Source organism: Salmo salar, chromosome ssa01 (assembly GCF_905237065.1).
Source record: "Salmo salar chromosome ssa01, Ssal_v3.1, whole genome shotgun sequence".
Taxonomy (NCBI): domain Eukaryota; kingdom Metazoa; phylum Chordata; class Actinopteri; order Salmoniformes; family Salmonidae; genus Salmo; species Salmo salar.
In genome coordinates, this window is record NC_059442.1 from 84,291,365 (window position 1) to 84,311,300 (window position 19,936).

Genomic DNA, 19,936 nt, shown 5'->3' on the forward strand with positions numbered 1-19,936 from the left:
TCATCCAATCTTAACATCTATTCTAGATTAAGCTAATACCTTGAAACAAATGGTTTCAAAGATGAAACTAATAGTTTCACCAGAATAACCATAATTTGGAATAAATGACAATGGGACAACAATAATTGACAACTGGTAATTCTATTCTATTAACATCTGATAACATTTAAATTAGATTAGTTGTTAGTACATAACACACTGACTGGACAATTATATGTAGCTACTGTTCTATTATGCAATTGCATTACCCACCACCAACAAAACAATAACAGCATCATCGCAAATCACAGACTTTGCTTTATTAGATTCAGATGCTCATTGATTGGAGAACAAGTAAATTACATATAAATACATTACTATATAAAAAAAGAGCATAAAGTATGAGACACCCATATGGCAATGGGTGTCTCAGGGGAGGCAGGAACTCTGGGGTTTATTCAGTAAAACTTTCCAAATGTTGCAGATATAAATAGAATGAATAGAGGTGACACAATTCCCTATTTTATCTGACAATCATATCTGTTCTACACAATGCATTTCTATGTGAACGTTACATCCTCCTGAACAGGCCCTAGGCGTAGGGGACCCAAGAGGTTGAGCTGAGTGTTATGAGGGTTGGGGGTATGGTTACTTTGCGGGTGTGGTCAATGGGCGTGGCTTAGGCTGAGGTATCAAAAAGCCTCTCGATCATCTCCTCCACCTGCTCTGGACGATACTTGTGGTATTTCTCAGGATTTTTGGTGAACGAAATGTTGGCGTATCTATGAAGGAATTCAACATTCATGAGTAACAATGTTTTGTGTAAACTTACAGCCGTCCTTCCTAACTGAGCTGCGTAGAGAAAGGAAACCCTTTTAGCGAGGTTCTGACTAACAGAAGATGACCCCAGAAAATAAATGCATTTCCTACAAGTTACAATGGTTACCATCCTTTACAATATGTGAGAGAGAGGAGGAATAACACCGATGTCACAGTAGTGGTGGTGCTTAAGACTCACCTCTGTAGGAAGGCCCTGTAGGCCTCCGACACCACTCTCCTCTGGGCGTGGCGGATGGCGTCTCTCTGCTCCTTGTCTGGGATGGCCCACACCTTCTGGATCTTACACAGCTCCTCCAGACCATCGTTGAATCCCTACAGAGAGCAAGGGATCAGTCCATAAGCATACGTTTAAACCATACGTTCATGGAGCTAGAGATTAAATTGAAGACATTTTAACTGATATGTTGGCACATTTAAAAAGTATCCAATTCATCACTCTTGAATCCTCAGTATATCCTTGGTAGGGATTGAATGTGTTTTGTGTTACCTGCATGCTGTTGGTTATCTTACCTTAAACTTGTCTTTGATCACCTGACGCTCTTTGTCTTTCAGCTGATGAGAGGGAACATATGGAAGGCCATTTACTTCACATGTACAGATAAAATAGCAAATGTGCACAGCAAGCTAATTATCGCAAACAAGGCTGTATGCTTTGTATATACACCGAGTGTACATCCTTCCTAATATTGAGTTGTCTTCAAAACAGCTTCAATTCGTCGGGGCATGGATTCTACAAGGTGTCAAAAGCATTCCACAGGAATGCTGGCCCATGTTGACTCCAATGCTTCCCAGAGTTGTGTCAAGTTGGCTGGATGTCCTTTGGGTGGTGGACCATTCTTGATACACATGGGAAACGGTTGAGCGTGGAAAAACCCAGCAGTGTTTCAGTTCTTGAAACAAACCGGTGTGCCTGGCAGCTACTACCATACCCCTGTGAATGGCACACATACACAATCCATGTCTCAATTGTTTTAAGGCTTAAAAATCATTCTTTAGCCTCTATCCTCCCCTTCATCTACACTGATCGAAGTGGATTTAACAAGTAACATCAATAAGGGCAATCGTAGCTTTCACCTGGATTCAGTCTATCATGGAAAGAGCAGCTGTTCATGTTTTGTACACTCAGTGTACATACGCATATCAAGTAAACAGTCTCACCTTGGTTCCTGGTTGGAAGGCAGGCATGTTCCGGTCCGTAATATGCTCTGTGACCTTGTACCAGCTAAAGAAAAGCAAGACAAACAACAGAACAGCATGTTATCTAAGATCACAGGAGATAGTTAACGTAGTGCAGGTACTAGCTAGTGATTCAGAAACATGCTGTAGCTACATCTAAATGAGAGCGTACCCAGATGCCCTTCAGCCCATTATGTATTTACCTGCGCTGGTATATCTGTATCTGCTGTTCTATCAGCTCTCTGTATGAACTCTCAGCCTTCTTCTGAGTCACTGTCACCAACTGGATCAGTTCAGACCTGAGGGAGGGACGGACACACACATGGACACACACACACACACACACACACACGGACACACAGGGTAATATGGTTAAAATAACATGTGACTTTGACTAAGTATATTCTTGCTTTATGGTATATCAATTCTCTGCCTGAGCATTTGCGTTAGAAAAGGTGTTTGGCTCCGTGGCAAAGTGTTTGTTGATTAATGTTTACTGTAGGCTATATATATGTTTGAGTAGCTGATATCAATAGGGGTACTAGTAGTTTCGAAATATATCAATTGAAATGGTTTGTGTGTGAGGTCGTGCTGGCACGTTGGTGGGATAATAAGGGGATATCGGGGCCTACTTCTCCAGGGACTTGAGGATGTAGTTGTAGTTGTTGTGGAGGAAGATGGCACTCAGAGCAGAGTCCTCGTACACCTTGGATTTACTGAGAAGATTCAGCTGCAAGTTCCCCAACACTTTACCTGAGAGAGAAGAAAACCAGATTCAGAATCAGCACCAAGGACATTCGTAAACTGTGCTTGGTTGGTTCCAACTGTTTGCACATTTTAAATAATCTAGTTATGGAGATATAAGATATATAGGATCAACTTTATTGTCATTGAGGGGACGTTTGTGTTGGAGAAAAGTTAAATAATGTGACCAAAACATTTCAAAGCGCTGTCCTTTATATAGCTACTGTACAAATTGATTACATACAGCATGTTTCTTTACTTAAAGGTAGACTCAGCGAGACGACGTAGACGCAATGTAAACAGCAGCAGTTCATTTCGCAACAACTATGAGCATTGAAGGGTGAAGGTTAAACTTCTCCGCTGTTTTGGTCCTGTAGCAACCACCCTGTAACAGCGTGACGCGAACCTTTGCACATGCGGAGATACTCTGTGTGACAGCAAAATCTTGCATCGCATTAATCGCAATATCAGCATTGCTGCTCGTGGCAACGTTAAAACGCTGAGTCTACCTTTAATTAAGCTCTTGATTTTCTTTATAACATGCAACGTTTTAACATGCACATCTTCACTTCCTAAACTTACATATGTAGGTGCTGAGAAGTCTCCTACTGAACTCAGAGCTGCTGGCTGACGAACTGGTCTCTGCAGATTGTAAAACAGTGTTAACATAAGATCTATCTATAACCGTTGAGTTACATAATCCACTGTGTCACTGCTAATCCCTCAACTGGGATATAATATCATATCATCTCCCATGATCTCTTTTGGGATTTCAATTATAGTCATTTTTCTTCCTGTTCAAATAACTTAATTCATTAGAGGCGAAAGCTCAATTAAAATTGAAATGTAAAATATATGGGAGAGTGTGACTTGCTGGAAAAACGCAATTTCCATAATACTGTAAGCACCTCAGTAGCATGATCCATGTTCCACAGTCTTCACAATCATATAAGGATGCAATACTACTACCCATACTTACTATCGATGTATTTCTGTTAATGGCTTTTGTGTAACATTACTCATCCATTAACTAAATCCTAAACAACATGTTGATAAAAACCTGAGACCATTCATAAAGTCAGAAACGTATTAATGGCTCTGTCCTTTCCTACTCCTCTGGTAGTGAAGCACCTGTGAAACCTGTCTTGTGTTGGCTTACCTCGGGGGTCTAAAGGGATATTGTACGTGTCCCCCAGTACTTTAGGGCAGAGGCAAGGCAAAAAAGAGAGAGACAGAAAAGATGAGAGAAGCAAAGTGCAAAAGGTTAGAAAAGATATGTTAGTGCAGAGTAAGCAAAGTACTGTTAACAGCCAGACAGCGATAGGTAGAGTATGGTGGTTTATGGGAAAGGGGCATGGGGTGAGGGTATAGGGTCACGGTACCAGGATGCAGGAGGGACAAACCCGGACAGTGGGGGCCCCTTTTCATCCTTATTGCTAGTATGATTGGTCTTGTTATGACGGTCCATATCTTACCCTCTCAAAGGGTTCAAATGCTGATATGTGTGGCCATTGAGGTTAGAAATGGTTACCCAGATAGTCCCTAGAAAGGGAACAGCCTGTCCATAGTACAGTATATGGAGTGTTTAGGGGCTCCCTCTAGAGGCAGAGAAAGGCAGTGCAGCAGCGATGGCGAGGAAGAGGTGAAGAAGAGATGAGTTCAAGTCAGCAACACATTAGAGGAAGTTACAGACACAGGGAGAGGAAGAAGGACCAGAAAGAACTCTGGAAGAGAGAAATGCTGATGTGACGTAACTGGAGATAAGGAGGACGTCTAGTTTCTATTACATATATCAGTTGGTGGATACATGGGGACTTCTCCGACAAAGATGGGATGGTCTACTACTACCGTTTCAGAACAGACAAACAATGGACAGACAGAAGCTGGTGGACACTAACAGCAGACCTGGAGCCCATCCCAAATGGCACCCTATTCCCTATATAGTGCGCTACTTTTGAACAGAGCCATATGGGCCCTGGTAAAAAGTAGTGGACCTTATAGGGAATAGGGTGCCTGGACAGGACAGTCCACTCAGCCCTCCCTACCTTGAGAGGCCAGCATAGCTCCGGCTGTCTCCTGGAAGTCCAGCAGCTGCTGAAGGAACAGGATGGCCTGGGGAAGAGAGAGAGACCAGGGTGAGGAATAATGTAAGGGATGATGGTATGTGACATGGAGAGGCTAACAGCAACATATGCCACTATATAAACTCCAGACTGTATGTCAAGAGGGAGGGTGTTGGTTTACATTGCTGGTGAGCTCATGGACAGTTCCATCCTTAGGCATGTTGTACTCCTTGTCAGGGTCATTCTGTCATAGAAAAGAGAGAGAGACAAATTTGTCTTCAATATTTTTTCTCTTACAAGAACACTAGGAGATGCTGGTCCTAATAAAATGTCCATACATATTATACTGTAAATAGTTTATGAATAGTTTGTTAATGGGTTCAAGCTGTGCATAATATGGTTGAAAGAACTAAGGAGTAATCGGTGGAGGGTAGTTGCTCTTACCTTGATGCTGTCTGCAAACTCCTCCAGGGCTTTGGCTCCGATAGTCTCCATGGACGTGATGAGGGTAGGAAGCTTGTTCTTGGTACTGGCAGCTGTGCCCTGTAGATACATACCATGAAGGGAAAAGGGAAATTAGATCATAATACAATTTAATTCAAAAAGCTTTTTTTCTCCAATGTAAAATTGGCTTTGGCATTACATTTCAGATTGTTTATTGTTAATTCATACATCTGCTTAAGTGAGGCCTGTAGGTTACATTACCTGGAGCGTGGAGTCAAAGTCTGGCTTGGTCTGTTTCAGGTGCCTGAGGATGGGGAAGATGGTGAGGACAGCAGAGTAGTCGTGTCTCATGATGGCCCGGCGTGCTGCCGCTACTATGTTGTCTCCCTCCAGCATCAGGTTGTCCAGGGCTTCCTAAGACACAGGAGATCAGACACAGAAACACGAGGAGTCAGCTTCACTGTACATATATCAGAGCCGGTACCTCACGCCTCTGTCAACATTCCTATTTTACTACTTTTTCTTATATATTTCTTTACATTTTTGATCATGTGTATTGTACAGTTGAGGAGAGCTTGCAAGTAAGTATTTCACCGTTCCATTTACACCCTGTATCCTGTGCATGAGACCAATAAACTTTGATTTGACAACATTCTCTTTGAAAACAATCTTGTTATTTGCACAGACACAGTAAACTCAGGAGACCATAAATCATGTTATATTAGTCTTCTTCTGGGTAAGAAATTCCTATTGTTTGCCTGTCTTTGGTTGAGACCTGACCATACAGTGAACTATGATATTACTGTCCACATCTGACATGAAAAAAAGAGGCAACCGAAATGATAAAGGTCTGTGGTTTGGCTGTCTGAGGCCTGACCTATATGAGGGAGTCATAAAGGCCTGTGGTTTGCCTGTCTGAGGCCTGACCTGTATGAGGGAGTCAAAGGTCTTCTTCTGGTGGTGTTCAGGGATGATCTCTGTGAGCAGGGCATATTCACTCTGGGCCAGCTTCACAAAGGCACTGATGCAGTGGATGTAAGAGTCGATCTCTATGTCCAGGACATCATCCTTCCCTGAGGGGCACACGGTGAGGTCAGTTAGGGGACAGGGTGGAGAGGAGATTTGGTGGACCAGGGGCATTGGGCAGGTTGCAATAATACCAACAATCCTGACTGAGAATTATGACTGTTTAGATATGTGTATTTACAGCATGCTTACTTGATGTGCTACTTCCATGAATGGTGTTTTTTCCCGCAAGGGAGATAAATATTGGGCATGTATTTGTTAAAAATTATATTCACTGTATTTCAAAAGCAAAATGGAGAATGCCAGTAGGGGAGAATTTACTTCACATTGATATAATGACAGTATATTAGCTGAAAGGAACCACTGACTACTATTTGATGAGGTTTTTTAAACAATAATAGCTAACTTTTTAATTGTCAGCACATATCCACTGGCTTCCATAGCGGTCAATGGATGTGTGCTGAACCTGGTATCACATCCTACGGGCTTGAATACTGGTGGGTGTCTTGTTCCCCATACTGGACATTTTGGAGCAAACTTCCCCCTTACTCACCTGCTGCTGCCCCATGCTTGTCGGTCAGGGCGTCTGACTGGTGTTTGACCCGCTGGTCATGATCGTGACCTGATGGGTGGGGGGAGGGGGGGGTATAGTGATGGAACCAGGCTCACTCCTATAGGCCGAGTGGTAAGCCTGGGACTCACCTAGAAACATATACTGACCACCAAGCACCCAGCGGGGAAAGCAGAGAACACCCTTGTTGGGGGGCAGGGTGAGGTCAGGGGGACCAGTGGGTTTGTGCGTTTGTTTGACCTGTGTCTGAGATAGTTAGTGGATGTTATAGCTTTTACAGGAGCCAAATTTACATGACTTTGAAAGCCAGAAGTCACACCAGTTCAGACCTGCTGCAGTTCTAACACGTTTTAAGTGTTGTAAGTAAACTTCTATTACCAAATAGTACATTTCAATGTGGTATATTTCAGGCTAGCTAAAAAGGAGTTATAACATTCACCTTACACTGAAGATGAAACATTTGAATTACAACTATATTTTGTATTCATTAAACAGCATAACTTAAATTATTTGCAGCGTCTAACAGCCAGTGACTCTGTAGAGGTTCCTGTGTGTCTGTTGTTTAACAAAAACAACAAGTTAACCTGGACAAGAGCAACAGACCAGTAACCCCAGTACACTGGTATAGTGATAGAGAGAGAGAGAGAGAGAGAGAGAGAGACACCGAAGACAAGACAACAAAGCCAGGGTGCGTTACCTTCCAAAGGAGTGAGGTTAGAGCCCCCCTTTTTCCCATCCAGACCATGCTGAGAGTACTGTTTGAGAAGGTTCTGAGCCTTGCGAATGGTCCCTGCTCCCATAGAGTGACACACAGACACAATCCAGGGGTCCACAGAGAAGAAAAGAAGATAGAGAAACGAAGTAGGAACGGGGGAAGAGAGATGAGAGGAAGAGAGCTAGGAAGTGTGATGAAGATACACCAACACCACATCCCTTCACCACCACCAATCATGAGTGAGAAGAGATGGGGGGCAATGGGAACCGTGGCCTCGCACCGCTACTACACAACACAGAAATACAACTACAAGGTAGAACTACAGCACAGCTAGATAAACACACTATGACGGGTGCGCCGAAGCACACTCCACCAGCAATGTCACAAAAAGAAAATGTAAAGGTTAGGTTCATTATACAAACACAAACAAAACAGCCATCAGAATTAACAATACATTCATTTCAGCATTGTTATTATGGACATTCACTCACACTACTACTGTTATAACATTAACGTAGCATTGGTAGGTAAAAGTGTTACATGGTTATATGTTTTACATCTTATAGATGTGTAGATTCATACAAAAGCCTGAGTTAATGCAAACAAATAGAGAGCAAGTAAAACAGTACACGATTACGACTTGGGTTTTTGTGTTAGTAAGCATGTGATGCATTATTAGTAATATCAATGAAGTGGGAGACAGAATAGAAATAATGATGCAGAAATATATCTATGTAGAAATGTCTGAAACAATCCTTATTCCTCAACCTATGCTTTGCCTATGATGTTTTCAATTCTAGCAACATAAGCTATTACTGAGCAAATGTTTTGATCAATTATAATAGAATTGAATATACAGTGAGGGAAAAAAGTATTTGATCCCCTGCTGATTTTGTACGTTTGCCCACTGACAAAGAAATGATCAGTCTATAATTTTAATGGTAGGTTTATTTGAACAATGAGAGACAGAATAACAACAACAAAAATCCTGAAAAACGCGTGTCAAAAATGTTATAAATTCATTTGCATTTTAATGAGGGAAATAAGTATTTGACCCCCTCTCAATCAGAAAGATTTCTGGCTCCCAGGTGTCTTTTATACAGGTAACGAGCTGAGATTAGGAGCACACTCTTAACCTGTTAGGGCTAGGGGGCAGTATTTTCACGGCTGGATAAAAAAATGTACCCGATTTAATCTGGTTACTAATCCTACCCAGTAACTAGAATATGCATATACTTATTATATATGGATAGAAAACACTCTAAAGTTTCTAAAACTGTTTGAATGGTGTCTGTGAGTATAACAGAACTCATTTGGCAGGCAAAACCCTGCTCAGATTATTGCAAAGTGTGATTTCCCAGTAAGGTTATTTTTAAATCTGGCAAGTTGATTGCGTTCAAGAGATGTAAATATATAATTCTTTAAATGACAATATAATATTTTACCAATGTTTTCTAATTTTAATTATTTAATTTGTGTTGCTGACTTGACTGCCGGTTATTGGAGGGAAACGATTTCCTCAACATCAATGCCATAGTAAAACGCTGTTTTTGGATATAAATATGAACTTGATAGAACTAAAAATGCATGCATTGTCTAACATAATGTCCTAGGAGTGTCATCTGATGGAGATTGTAAAAGGTTAGTGCATCATTTTAGCTGGTTTTATGGTTTTGGTGACCCTGTCTTTGAATTGACAAAACATTACACACAACTCTTGTAAATGTACTGTCCTAACATACTCTAAATGTATGCTTTCGCCGTAAAACCTTTTTGAAATCGTAAAACGTGGTTAGATTAAGGAGATGTTTATCTTTCAAAGGGTGTAAAATAGTTGTATGTTTGAAAAATTTGAATTTTGACATTTATTTGGATTCAAATTTGCCGCTCTTGAAATGCACCTGCTGTTGATGGAGTGCACCACGGGTGGGACGCTTGCGTCCCACCTAGCCCATAGAGGTTAAAGGGAGTGCTCCTAATCTCAAGTTTGTTACCTGTATAAAAGACACCTGTCCACAGAAGCAATCAATCAGATTCCAAACTCTTCACCATGGCCAAGACCAAAGAGCTCTCCAAGGATGTCAGGGACAAGATTGTAGACCTACACAAGGCTGGAATGAGCTACAAGACCATCGCCAAGCAGCTTGGTGAGAAGGTGACAACAGTTGGTGCGATTATTCGCAAATGGAAGAAACACAAAAGAACTGTCAATCTCCCTCGGCCTTGGGCTCCATGCAAGATCTCACCTCGTGGAGTTGCAATGATCATGAGAACGGTGAGGAATCAGCCCAGAACTACACGGAAGGATTTTATCAATGATCTCAAGGCAGCTGGGACCATAGTCACCAGGAAGACAATTGGTAACACACTACGCCGTGAAGGACTGAAATCCTGCAGCGCCCGCAAGGTCCCCCTGCTCAAGAAAGCACATATACATGCCTGTCTGAAGTTTGCCAATGAACATCTGAATGATTCAGAGGACAACTGGGTGAAAGTGTTGTGGTCAGATGAGACCAAAATGGAGCTCTTTGGCATCAACTCAACTCGCCGTGTTTGGAGGAGGAGGAATGCTGCCTATGACCCCAGAACACCATCCCCATTGTCAAACATGGAGGTGGAAACATTATGCTTTGGGGGTATTTTTCTGCTAAGGGGACAGGACAACTTCACCGCATGAAAGGACTGGGCCATGTACCGTCAAATCTTGGGTGAGAACCTCCTTCCCTCAGGCAGGGCATTGAAAATGGGTCGAGGAAGGGTATTCCAGCATGACAACGACCCAAAACACACGGCCAAGGCAACAAAGGAGTGGCTCAAGAAGAAGCACATTAAGGTCCTGGAGTGTCCTAGCCAGTCTCCAGACCTTAATCCCATAGAAAATCTGTGGAGGGAGCTGAAGGTTCAAGTTGCCAAACGTCAGCCTCGAAACCTTAATGACTTGGAGAAGATCTGCAAAGAGGAGTGGGACAAAATCCCTCCTGAGATGTGTGCAAACCTGGTGGCCAACTACAAGAAACGTCTGACCTCTGTGATTGCCAACAAGGGTTTTTCCACCAAGTACTAAGTCATGTTGTGCAGAGGGGTCAAATACTTATTTCCCTCATTAAAATGCAATTCAATTTATATATGCCTTCCCTGTGGCTCAGTTGGTAGAGCATGGTGTTTGCAACGTCAGCATGGTGTGTGCAACGCCAGGGTTGTGGGTTCGATTCCCACGGGGGGCCAGTACAAAAAATGCATGAAATGAAATGTATGAAATGTATGCATTCACTACTGTAAGTCGCTCTGGATAAGAGCGTCTGCTAAATGACTAAAATGTAAATGTAAAATGATAACATTTTTGACATGCGTTTTTCTGTTTTTTATTGTTGTTATTCTGTCTCTCACTGTTGAAATAAACCTACCACTAAAATTATAGACTGATCATTTCTTTGTCAGTGGGCAACGTACAAAATCAGCAGGGGATTAAATACTTTTTTCCCTCACTGTAAGCCATGTAGCAAATGCATTGTTATAGCATAGGAGCATTTAGTTATCGAATCTTGCAGGCCATGTGGTTAAATTACTTCTAAATCAAGCGGTATAAATATGTTCATGTTCTGTATTTCGCTGATTTTGATGGAGAAAATGTTATCTTTTCAGGACGGTCAATATAAACCATCTATAAACTACCTTAAAATACTTTATAACTTTTTATATTGGTTGCAGAGCAGTCACAATACACACAAAACCCAAACACTTCTGGCAAACACCAAAGAAACTGCAAAACTGGGAGGTCAAAATAAAGACATGCAAGATGCTTCTGTCAAGTCTGCCTCTTCCTCCTGTATCCAACTACATCAAGAAACCCCACTGGAGGTGACCAACTAACCTAAGTGACAAAAACAACAAACTATCAATCACGCTGAATAGGGGAGCGGTAGCATAACTCTTTCCACGTCAGATGGCATGTTTCTAGTTCACGGTGTTCTGGTCACTGACTACGGCACCCTCGTTTGTGGTGAAATGTGGCGTCCAGTTAACAGAAGCAAGCGATGGTAACGAGACGATAGAGAGAGACACACTAAAGCTTTTCTCTTTACCTGGGATGTAGACTGTCATCACCATCATCATCATCACAATACACATGAGGATTATAAAACAAGAGGAAAGCAGAGGGGTTAGTTGGGGTCATGACAAGGAGAAGGCAAAATCACAGGAACATATAGCCTACGTCCCAAATGGCACCCTATTCCTTACATACAGTAGTGCACTACTTTTGACCAGGGACCTATGGACCCTGGGCAAAAGCAGTGTACTATATAGGGAATAGGGTTCCATTTGGGATGTAATCATAGAAGGGGTGGTGAGGGACACTGTCGTCCATTAATAAGGCTGATGATGCTAGAGAAGCTCGGTAGTCGTGACGACAATGATGAATCATGCTCTCAGTGATTTGGAGGACACTTGAAACAGAACAGAATTACGCAAGAGGGGGAACTATAACCAATCATCTGATTCAGAATGTTCAGACCAGAGGGACATTCTTAAGTGTGTGAGCCGTCTGAAATTGTATTACAGTGTATGATAATAGATTATCTTGATATCTACACTGAGTGTACAAAACATTAGGAACACATTCCTAATATTGAGTTGCACTCCCTTTTGCCCTCAGAACAGCCTCAATTCGTTGTGGCATGGACTCTACAATGTATCAAAAGCGTTCCACAGGGATGCTGGCCCACGTTGACTCCATTGCTTCCCACAGTTGTGTCAAGTTGGCTAGATGACCTTTGGGTGGTGGACCATTCTTTAAATACACGGGAAACTGTTAAAGGAGAGAAAAACCCAGCAACGCTGCAGTTCTTGACACACTAAACCAGCGCCTGGAAACTACTTCCATACCCTGTTCAAAAGGCACTTCAATATTTTGTCTTGCCCATTCACCCTCTGAATGGCACACACACATTCCATGTCTCAATTGTCTCAAGGCTTAAAACTCCTTATTTCACCTGTCTCCCCTCCCCCATCTACACTTACTATGGTGGATTTAACAGGTGACATCAATAAGGGACCATAGCTTTCACCTGGATTCACCTGGTCAGTCTCATGGAAAGAGCAGGTGTTCAAAATGTTTTGTACACTCAGAGTGTATATTCCTGTTTGGTGACTGTGATGAAGTAATGCATTCTGTGAATTTGTGGTAGATATGAACCTGTTTGTGGTGGGTATGATTTTAGCATACGGATGAGTGTGATAGTGACACTATAGCTATAGTTGAATCGTCATGGAGCCACAGCAGAGTGTAACGTTACCAGGCCGCATCAGGGCACTGACCTGGTCTCTTGGGTGCCTTCTTAGTGGGCGTGTCCTTGCGTTTGGTCTGCACGGCGGGCGAGTAGAGGATGCCAGAAGAGGCAGAACTCTTCCGGAAGTGGTCTTTCAGACCCTTGATGGAGCGGTCCAACTGATTGGAGCGGATCTGGAAGTACACGTTCATAAAGTCTGCAGAGCAGAGAGGAGATGTGGTCAAGAGGAGAGGACAACTATCATACATAAATATGGTTATGAAATCTACAGCTATGTTAGGAGCAGGTTTTGAGTACAACTGTTGAACATAATCATGAAGTCTGCAGAGGTAGAGAAGAAGTGGTTTGGACGACAACCACCATAAAACCCATAATTATGGAACTGACAAGGGTGTGGTAGGTTCTGAGTACACCAATGCAAGGAAAAGGTTTTCAACTGATCATGTAGTGTGCTGAAGGGTATCCTTGGGACGTCCTAACTCTGACCTCACCCCATTGAAGTTGAAAACGGTTAGGGTTAAGATAGGTGTATGGTTAGGTTTATGGTAGGGGTGTCCCAAGGATCCCGGATAGCACTAACCCTGAGAGAAGGGGCAGCTAGTCTGTTTCTGCCACTTACGGTTCCTGAGGGTGAGATGGGTTGATGCTGGTAGGGATCTCATCTGACCCTATCCACCGTCCTGCTACTGCTCTTCCTGCTGGCTGACCGAATCCTCATCCTCCTCATTGACACTGGCTTCATCTGAGTGACCTGCACTGCAATCTCCTATTGCCCTGTTATCTCTCCTCAACACGTAATCCACATAACATCTACATAATAGTATTAAGTCTACACGTAGTGGAGCAGCTTGAGAGTTTCAAGTTCTTTGGTGTCCACATCACCAACAAACTGACATGGTCCAAGCACACCAAGACAGTACTGAAGAGGGCACGACAAAACCTATTCCCACTCAGGAGACTGAAAAGATTTGTCATGGGTCCTCAAAAGGTTCTACAGCTGCACCATCGAGAGGATCCTGATTGGTTGCATCACTGCCTGGTATGGCAAATGCTCAGCCTCCGACCGCAAGGCACTACAGAGGGTAGTGCGTACGGCCCAGTACATCACTGGGGCCAAGCTTCCTGCCATCCAGGACCTCTATACCAGGCGGTGTCAGAGGAAGGCCCTAAAAATTGTCAAAGACTCCAGCCACCCTAGTCATAGTCTGTTCTCTCTGCTGCTGCATGGCAAGCGGTAACGGAGAACCAAGTCTAGGTCCAAGAGGCTTCTAAACAGCTTCTACCCCAAAGCCATAAGACTCCTGAATAATCAAATCAAATGGCTACCCAGACTATTTGCATTGCCCCCCCCCCCCATAAATGTGTCATGACGTTGGCCTGTGGGTAAGGTTTATGACCCCCCCCCCATAAATACCTTTTACCACTTCCCCTCTCTGAATCTACTGAAGGACTTGAATAGCCTGTGTTAAATATAGAGAGTCTGGGAACATCAAACAAATGGGGAAAGGTACCAAATATTTTGTTCATAAAACCAGTTGGAAATATGCTTGGGAACGTAATGAGTATGTATGTCAGTTCGGTTGTCATCTGAGACATTATGACTGATGACAGGACGACATAAACTGTATCTGAGAAAGTATACACCCTCTAGTTATCAGAGTCACATGGAATTGTTATGCAATTGAAATGTTTGATATTGAAAATGTTTGTTAGGAGATGAAATGTAATTTTAGCTTCCGAATGAGAGATTTGGGTTTTCATAAGGAAAGTGCCCTGCTCGATCAGTGGCCCAACCCTTTGAAGAGACAGGGGTTATAAACGATGAAACACCTCCCTCCCCCTCTCCACTATATAATCCTTTGACGAAAAGATAACCAGTTGGTTCCAGTACAGGAGGTCTGCAGCCTCTACGTTAGAAGGACACACATGTCAAGTACAGAACTAAGCCAACCTCGGCGTGAGCTCTGGTATGAACTGGTATGAACTTTGAGCTTATTCACTACAGAAGTGCTACTTCCTAGCCGTTGAGTTAGCAGCGGCCGCTGCTAACGTGGGTTAGGAAAGGACGGACGACGGATCCAGTCTAACAACCAGACGAAGATACCACCACGTATCCAATGGACCACCATTGACATTCTTCCGAAAACAGGGAGATCTGTTGGCCAACCCGGCCAGCATCTACGACCAATCTACCGAAGCGCAGCTCAGAGTAAATATTTATTGCATTTTCCTTTTCCAAATGGGCGGTAATTTAGAATGCATAAGATAATGTATTTACGATAGCATAGCTGCTGTTTCTGTGTTCCTAAATCTTCCCGCTCTTTCATTCAAGCCCAACCCCCTTTCATACAGGTTCCGTCCACCAGGACGTTTTCTGTATGACATCATTGTATTCTGTGTATTTGTAATTCTGTGTGATTAGTTAGGTATTTAGTAAATAAATAATTAAACCCAATTTTGTATTGCTGATTCAACTTGTTAGCCAGGGTTCGTGAAGATAGCCAAGAATTTACAACTTTCATTATGAGACTGAAAATAAGACAAGGGTTAATATTGACTGCTATCGAGGTAAAATATTACAAAGTATTTTAAGAGTTTATTCGGAAGATAACAGCTCTATAAACGTTCTTCCGTGGTGCCCCGACTTTCTGGTTAATTACATTTACATGATTAGCTTAATCAGGTAATATTAATTACAGAGAAATAATTTTATAAGTTAGCATGTCATATCACTTAATCCAGCATAGCCAAAGACACGACACATGACTCTGTACCGGAACCCCCTGTATATAGCCTCGCTATTGTTATTTTACTGCTGCACTTTCATTATTTGTTACTTTTATTTCTTTCGGTATTTTTCTTAAAACTGCATTATTGGTTCAGGCCTTGTAAGTAAGCATTTCACTGTAAGGTCACCTGTTGTATTCGGCGCATGTGACAAATAAAATTTGATTTATGTACTATAAAAGAGAATCAGCATCCTTTGAAAAGAAACCGATGAAACGGACATCAATGGAAGAGTGAGTGCATTTCATGTACAGTACAAGTACCCTGGTTGAGTCCATACTCCAAGGGACTACGCTAAAGGAGAAATGACTGGGGACAGAGTTCAGTGACAATGTATAAAGTGTGGGTGATCTACCCTGGTTGCGTCCGTACTCCACCAGCCAACCAGAGATACAGATGATATCCTGTAGCACGGCCTCAGGGAGGTGTTCTAGAGTCACCTCCTCCTGAACCTCCAGCTCCTCATCTACAGTGATGGCATCCAGGATCAAGATGGGAGGAACAGGCTTACTGTAGCGGGTCAGCAGACCACGGAACTCAGCCTCCAGCAGCTCCTTACCCTTCTCAAACCGTGCTTTCTGTAGATAGCAAAAAGTACAGTGAGGTAAGTATTTAATGTTGAGAATGTATGGTTATTGATAACAGGATGTGAGGAATGAGATTAGAGGGAGTGAGAGAGAGAGACAGAGACAGGGGATGAGAGAGGGGGATGAAAGAGAGAAAGAAGAGAGAAAGAGAGAGAGCAAGAAAACAACAGCGAGTGAAAGAGACCGATATTTGAGTACTGTACCACTGTATTGAGCTCAGGGCTATCTGGGTTGTTGTCCTGAAAGTACTCAACAGCTTTCTGGATCTTGGCAATGCAGGCCAGGTACTCATCTAGTCTGCCCGTTGGCCTGGAACATAGAAACATAGCACCAGGTATCAGCTTTGGTCTGTTATCCCAAGCTAAGACATTTTGCCCGGACTGTTAGCTAGTAGTTAATAGCTAGTAGTTAACAGCACTGCTTACAGTACTCTCTACTCCAACACAGGAAGCAATAGGACAGCAATAGGACAGTGCTGAATAAAATATGATGACTGTCATATCATGGAATATTAAATCCAAGGATAATAGGATAATAGTTAAGTAGAGCGAGATAATGCAAAAATAGCCTTGCGCCGACTTTTGGGTCAAAACGTTACACTCAATGAAACTGTGTGAACATTTTATTTATTTTAATTAACCTTTATTTAACAGTGTGCATCTATCTAAATAGATGCCAGTCTCTCTCTCTCTCTCTCTCTCTCTCTCTCTGTCTGTCTGTCTGTCTGTCTGTCTGTCTGTCTGTCCCCGGAGCCCTGTCTGACTCTCACCCCTCTCTGATGATCTTGTCGGTGTCCTTGGCTACATGGTAATAACTGATGACATGGTCCATGCAGGACAGGGTCTTATCCACATTCTCCTGAAGCCTCTGTAGGTTCTCTGTCTGCTTGTGTACTGGGATGATGGAGTTCTCCAGCTGCATCAGACGACTCTCAAACGATGACAAGATGGACACCTGCATGGGAGCAGTGGTGGGTTGCAGAAAGAGTCAGCAGTAAAATAACAGTTTATGTGGAATTACTAGGCCTAGGTTTCAAGTGTACAGTACAGATTATGAAAATGTCAGAAAATAGTTGTCTGGAAAGGAACCATTGACTTTTGTATTCACCAACTATATGAAATATATTTCTAGGAGTATTGAGTGGGAAAAGAGTGTCAACCTGCAACATACCATTCCTTTAGTCAGCTGATCACTCTTCTCCATATTCTCTCGGATGAAGGACAGGGTTTCCTGTTCCTGTTACTCATAGAGGGAACGAACGAATTATGACAACAGCGGCCCGAGAGGCAGGATAGTGACAGGAATGTCTACAATAAAGCCTAGCTTGGTTATGTTGGAACATCTGCTTATCAACCATTCCTAGTGTAACGTTAAAGGTCTGAGAACGCTGATCACAGAGAAACGCCTCTGTGTGGCTGTGTTACGACAGGTCAAGTCTGGTATGACTGTGTAGTGTACACTTGTAAACTCATTTGAACAAATTACACTTATAACATCCATAGAGAGGACAACATGTAGTGGCCAAAGTCAAATGTCTCTTAGCTAGTAAATAATGCTAGTTAGCTAGCTAGAGATTTCCTTCCCTTCCCATTTCCTGAAACGGACCTGCTTTAGTTTCTCCTCTATCTCCCTCTTCCTCGCGGACGCATCCTCGGTCGGAATCATCCTGGGTGTTTTTGGCAAACGTAGATACAGAAGAAAGGCCACCAATATTGAAAATATAATAGCAAAAGCTATTCAACAAAATAATAACAATGACCCCCAGATTCTCATCAGCTGGGGCGGGGCAATCAAAACTGGATCGCTTCCGTATCCGTCTTCTTCACATCAGTCATGAACAGCGGCCATCTTTGTTGTGAAAGAAAACGTTGCAATAATGTTCCACAAGGTGTCGCTGTCGATCCTAACATTTGTTGCGCACTGAACCTAATTTATGACCAACATGCACGACTGACGTAAGTAGTCTTATGAGTTACTTTAAAATATTGATTCAATTATGCCACATCATTTAATTTAATGAAAATATCTTCTCATCAACTTCCCATAAGTAAAACTATAAAACAGAGAGGTGTAATCAAATCATATTTTATTTGTCACATGCGCCGAATACAACAGGTGTAAATCTTACCAGTAATGTTTACTTACAAGCCCTTAACCAACAATGCAGTTAAGAAAAAAGAGTTGAGAAAATATTTACTAAATAAACTAAATTAAAAATAAAATAAATAAGTAACACAATAAAATAATGAGATTTCAGATTCCTAAAAGTTTAGTAATGCACTTCATGAAGTAAATCCAGAATAACTCAAAAACACACAGCTCATTTTGGAAATGTTATAAATGTACACTGCTCAAAAAAATAAAGGGAACACTTAAACAACACAATGTAACTCCAAGTCAATCACACTTCTGTGAAATCAAACTGTCCACTTAGGAAGCAACACTGATTGACAATAAAAGTCACATGCTGTTGCGCAAATGGAATAGACAACAGGTGGAAATTATAGGCAATTAGCAAGACACCCCCAATAAAGGAGTGGTTCTGCAGGTGGGGACCACAGAACACTTTTCAATTCCTATGCTTCCTGGCTGATGTTTTGGTCACTTTTGAATGCTGGCGGTGCTTTCACTCTAGTGGTAGCATGAGACGGAGTCTACCACCCACACAAGTGGCTCAGGTAGTGCAGCTCATCCATGATGGCACATCAATGCGAGCTGTGGCAAGAAGGTTTGCTGTGTCTGTCAGCGTAGTGTCCAGAGCATGGAGGCGCTACCAGGAGACAGGCCAGTACATCAGGAGATGTGGAGGAGGTCGTAGGAGGGCAACAACCCAGCAACAGGACCGCTACCTCCGCCTTTGTGTAAGGAGGAGCAGGAGGAGCACTGCCAGAGCCCTGCAAAATGACCTCCAGCAGGCCACAAATGTGCATGTGTCTGCTCAAACGGTCAGAAACAGACTCCATGAGGGTGGTATGAGGGCCCGACGTCCACAGGTGGGGGTTGTGCTTACAGCCCAACACCGTGCAGGACGTTTGGCATTTGCCAGAGAACACCAAGATTGGCAAATTCGCCACTGGCGCCCTGTGCTCTTCACAGATGAAAGCAGGTTCACTCTGAGCACATGACAGACGTGACAGAGTCTGGAGACGCCGTGGAGAACGTTCTGCTGCCTGCAACATCCTCCAGCATGACCGGTTTGGCAGTGGGTCAGTCATGGTGTGGGGTGGCATTTCTTTGGGGGGCCGCACAGCCCTCCATGTGCTCGCCAGAGGTAGCCTGACTTCCATTAGGTACCGAGATGAGATCTTCAGACCCCTTGTGAGACCATATGCTGGTGCGGTTGGCCCTGGGTTCCTCCTAATGCAAGACAATGCTAGACCTCATGTGGCTGGAGTTTGTCAGCAGTTCCTGCAAGAGGAAGGCATTGATGCTATGGACTGGCCCGCCCGTTCCCCAGACCTGAATCCAATTGAGCACATCTGGGACATCATGTCTCGCTCCATCCACCAATGCCACGTTGCACCACAGACTGTCCAGGAGTTGGCGGATGCTTTAGTCCAGGTCTGGGAGGAGATCCCTCAGGAGACCATCCGCCACCTCATCAGGAGCATGCCCAGGCGTTTTGGGTAGGTCATACAGGCACGTGGAGGCCACACACACTACTGAGCCTCATTTTGACTTGTTTTAAGGACATTACATCAAAGTTGGATCAGCCT

The 19,936-nt window shown here is 43.0% G+C and overlaps 1 protein-coding gene across 14 annotated transcripts; it reads right to left on the reverse strand.

Annotated features, from left to right (window-relative positions):
• Positions 1–277: 277 nt before the first annotated feature.
• exoc7 (exocyst complex component 7) lies at positions 278–18,091 on the reverse strand. 14 transcript variants are annotated; one of them, XM_014211510.2, is made up of 22 exons: positions 17,826–18,091; positions 17,391–17,456; positions 16,990–17,174; positions 16,424–16,529; positions 15,989–16,211; positions 12,875–13,042; positions 11,641–11,652; positions 7,541–7,633; positions 6,826–6,894; positions 6,174–6,319; positions 5,508–5,660; positions 5,247–5,345; positions 4,984–5,046; positions 4,785–4,851; positions 3,899–3,937; positions 3,322–3,381; positions 2,628–2,748; positions 2,199–2,294; positions 1,978–2,041; positions 1,330–1,371; positions 998–1,131; positions 278–761 (listed from the first exon to the last, which is right to left on the reverse strand). In XM_014211510.2, the coding sequence occupies exons 1-22, from the start codon at positions 17,883–17,885 to the stop codon at positions 659–661; spliced, it is 2,169 nt and encodes a 722-aa protein (XP_014066985.1). In that variant the 5' UTR covers positions 17,886–18,091; the 3' UTR covers positions 278–658. The 14 variants fall into 14 exon arrangements, with proteins under 14 accessions (XP_014066985.1, XP_014066992.1, XP_014067031.1 ...); XM_014211517.2 differs by lacking the exon at positions 11,641–11,652; XM_014211556.2 differs by lacking the exon at positions 7,541–7,633 and having other exon boundaries at positions 17,826–18,090.
• Positions 18,092–19,936: the final 1,845 nt, after the last annotated feature.